Raw genomic sequence first — 2,982 nt, forward strand, 5'->3', positions numbered from 1 at the left:
AAACCGGAATTGGACAAATAATTTATGATTCATTATTAGAAAATTTTGAGTGATTTGAATATGAAATAATTATGTATTTGTCCATTTATTATTATTATCATATAATATATGCATTATTCATATAATATGGCCAAATAATTAATATCTTGAAATCTGTACTGGAATTTGACAAATAATATATGAATTATTGTTAGAAAAATGTGAGTGCTTTGAATATGAAATATTCTGTATTTATTCATTTTTAATATTATTATAAAATAATATATGCATTATTCATATAATAAGGCCAAATAAATAATATCTTGAGATCTGTAAACCAGAATTGGACAAATAATATATGATTTATTATTAGAAAAATGTGAGTGATTTGAATATGAAATAGTTATATATTTATTCATATATTATTATTATTATCAAATAATATATACATTATTCATCTAATATGGCCAAATAATTAATATCTTGAAATCTGTAAACCAGAATTGGACAAATAATATATGATTTATTATTATAAAAATGTGAGTGATTTGAATATGAAATAATTATGTATTTATTCATTTATTATTATTATCAAATAATATATGCATTATTCATATAATATGGCTAAATAATTAATATCTTGAAATCCGTAAACCGGAATTGGACAAATAATATATGATTTATTATTAGAAAAATGTGAGTGATTTTAATATGAAATAATTATGTATTTATTCATTTATTATTATTATTATCAAATAATATATGCATTATTCATATAATATGGCCAAATAATTAATATCTTGAAATCTGTAAACTGGAGGTATTACACATGCTCGTTGCAGTGGTCACGGAATACATTGAAAGAATAATTTTCTTTATTTATTGATACCACATTCCATGAGACGTCAGAATTGATCGCATACACTTTGAAAGACACATAGTTCATATATATTGAAAGACACATAGTTCATTTATATGAAAAGACACATAGTTCATATATATGAAAGACAAATATAGTTCATATATATTGAAACAATCAATTCATAGTTCATACAAACATGGCTAGTAGCCAACTAGCATTCAATACTTTCTAGCAATCTCGAAGCTCGGGTGAGCGTCTAGTGCTGCATAGTGCACTTGCTCGTAGCCTAATGGATAATTGCCCCATCGAAAAATGAGCTCATCTTCTTTTTCTTGCGCGGAGGCGTCCCTCTTCTTCTTGCCGTCGTACTTCTTCTTCTTCTGCTCAAGGTTTGTCCCAATGGTATGGTTTGCCAAATCATGTAGACTTGGAGTGGGCTTCCTAGTGGGGTTCGCGACTATCTTCTGGAGGTCGTATGCACAAGTAATGTGAATGCCGTCGATTTCTAGCTTTCTCACATCATTTTCGATAGCGGCGCTGCAGAATTTGATGTTCCCGTCCTCCGAGAAATCCTTGAGCACGTGTGGCACTTTTATATTGGCATGAATCATATGGAACACCAACGTCTCGGACGCCACAGAGAGTTGAAGGACGGTGGCGCGCTGCTTCTCGTCGACCTTGTGATTGCGAGGGGCGGTGAAATCGCAGCCCAACCCGACGCACTTGGTCGCTGCGGCGTCTAGAAAGTCCCTCTTCACGTCCCGTGTCCACTTCTCCACCATTCTTGCATGAAGCATGACCGTGACCTTGAACGTCGCCATCCCTTCGGCCTTGAGGTAGTACACCCGTGTCCGACGAGTCGGGTCATACACGAGGTGCTCCATCGACAAAGAGGCCGTGGGGAGAGAGAAGCTTTTACAATGGTGGATGAGGAGCGGAGGCCGGATGGAGAGAGTGTGTGTGGCAATGGGGAAGAATGGTGGAGCCTATAAAGCAATTGGAAGAGGAAGATGAACAGTGGCTGGCTGTGCTGGCGCCGACGCTCGATTTCGACGCGGACAGTAATGGCGACACACGATCGGCCACCGCGGGAAAAGAAACGTTTGACTTTAGCTCCCGGTTTGGGACACGCGCCGGGACTAAAGGGGGTACCGCAGGCGCCGCATGGCGCAAAACCCTTTAGTCCCGGTTTGGGAGACGTGCCGGGACCTTTGGGTCTTTACGAGTCGGGACCTATGGGTACCGTACACTGTAGCATTTACGGGGCGACGTGGCCAGGCCTTGGGTCCCGGCACAGGACACGGCCGGGACCAAAGATGCCTGACCAAAGGCCTATTTTCTACTAGTGTTATATGTATGTATGGTAACTGAAAATTGTCCTAGGAGGTGGAAAATGTATGCGATAGCCCATGAAATGGGTAGAAAACATGAAAAATGTGAGCTATAGCCCACGGAAATGGAGGCAGCAAACATGAAATACGCGAGTTTTTGCGATGCCTCTCAAACGATGTATCGGTGGTTAATTTAGCTGGAAATCATCCCGCAAACTCGAAAATGTGCGCTATAGCCCATGAAATGGCCAAAAAACATGAAAACTGTAAGCGATAGCCCATGCAAATTGTTGACGTCAGAAACCCACCGACGGGCAGCGACGAGTCAACACCGTAGAGCCGGGAAGAGCCTAGAGCTGCGGCTGGCTGAGACCCCTCCGAGCGATGGCCCGCAAAGCACTTCTGGTCACACGTCCGATGCTGGGTGCAAGGGCGTGCCACCTGACCTATACCTGGCCAGGAAGGTGATGGAGATGCCTCGCTTAGTTTCCTGCATGGCATACACGTAAACATTAAATACGAGCCTCGATCGGCTCTCAGGTTATCCTGTGAATCGGCTCAAGGAGCCGATCCACCCATGATTCGTACGGGGTGCATGAATATATGGTGGTCCTGCTTGATCAAGATAAAGCTAATGAGATCTACGACGATTTAGGGTTTTCACCGCATAATCGGATCATCCTACTCCAGGTTGGGCCTCGCGGCAACGCACGGTGCTCGTAAGCCGATCCTAAACAAGGCCTAAAAACCAACACGAAGTTGATCCCCGGAACATCCTGTTTAGGACTTGCGAACGCCACCCTACGTGCC

At 41.6% G+C, this 2,982-nt stretch overlaps 1 protein-coding gene across 1 annotated transcript; it reads right to left on the reverse strand.

The window, feature by feature from the left end:
* Positions 1-1,059: 1,059 nt before the first annotated feature.
* Positions 1,060-1,725, reverse strand: LOC127340565 (uncharacterized). Its single transcript, XM_051366304.1, has one exon. The coding sequence runs from the start codon at positions 1,723-1,725 to the stop codon at positions 1,060-1,062; it is 666 nt and encodes a 221-aa protein (XP_051222264.1).
* Between the last annotated feature and the right edge of the window lie 1,257 nt (positions 1,726-2,982).

This window comes from Lolium perenne, chromosome 3 (genome assembly GCF_019359855.2).
Source record: "Lolium perenne isolate Kyuss_39 chromosome 3, Kyuss_2.0, whole genome shotgun sequence".
Taxonomy (NCBI): domain Eukaryota; kingdom Viridiplantae; phylum Streptophyta; class Magnoliopsida; order Poales; family Poaceae; genus Lolium; species Lolium perenne.

What these genes read in the sequence shown, in the direction of transcription:
- LOC127340565 (XM_051366304.1), bottom strand. Translation starts at nt 1,725, where the DNA reads ATGGAGCACCTCGTGTATGACCCGACTCGTCGGACACGGGTGTACTAC.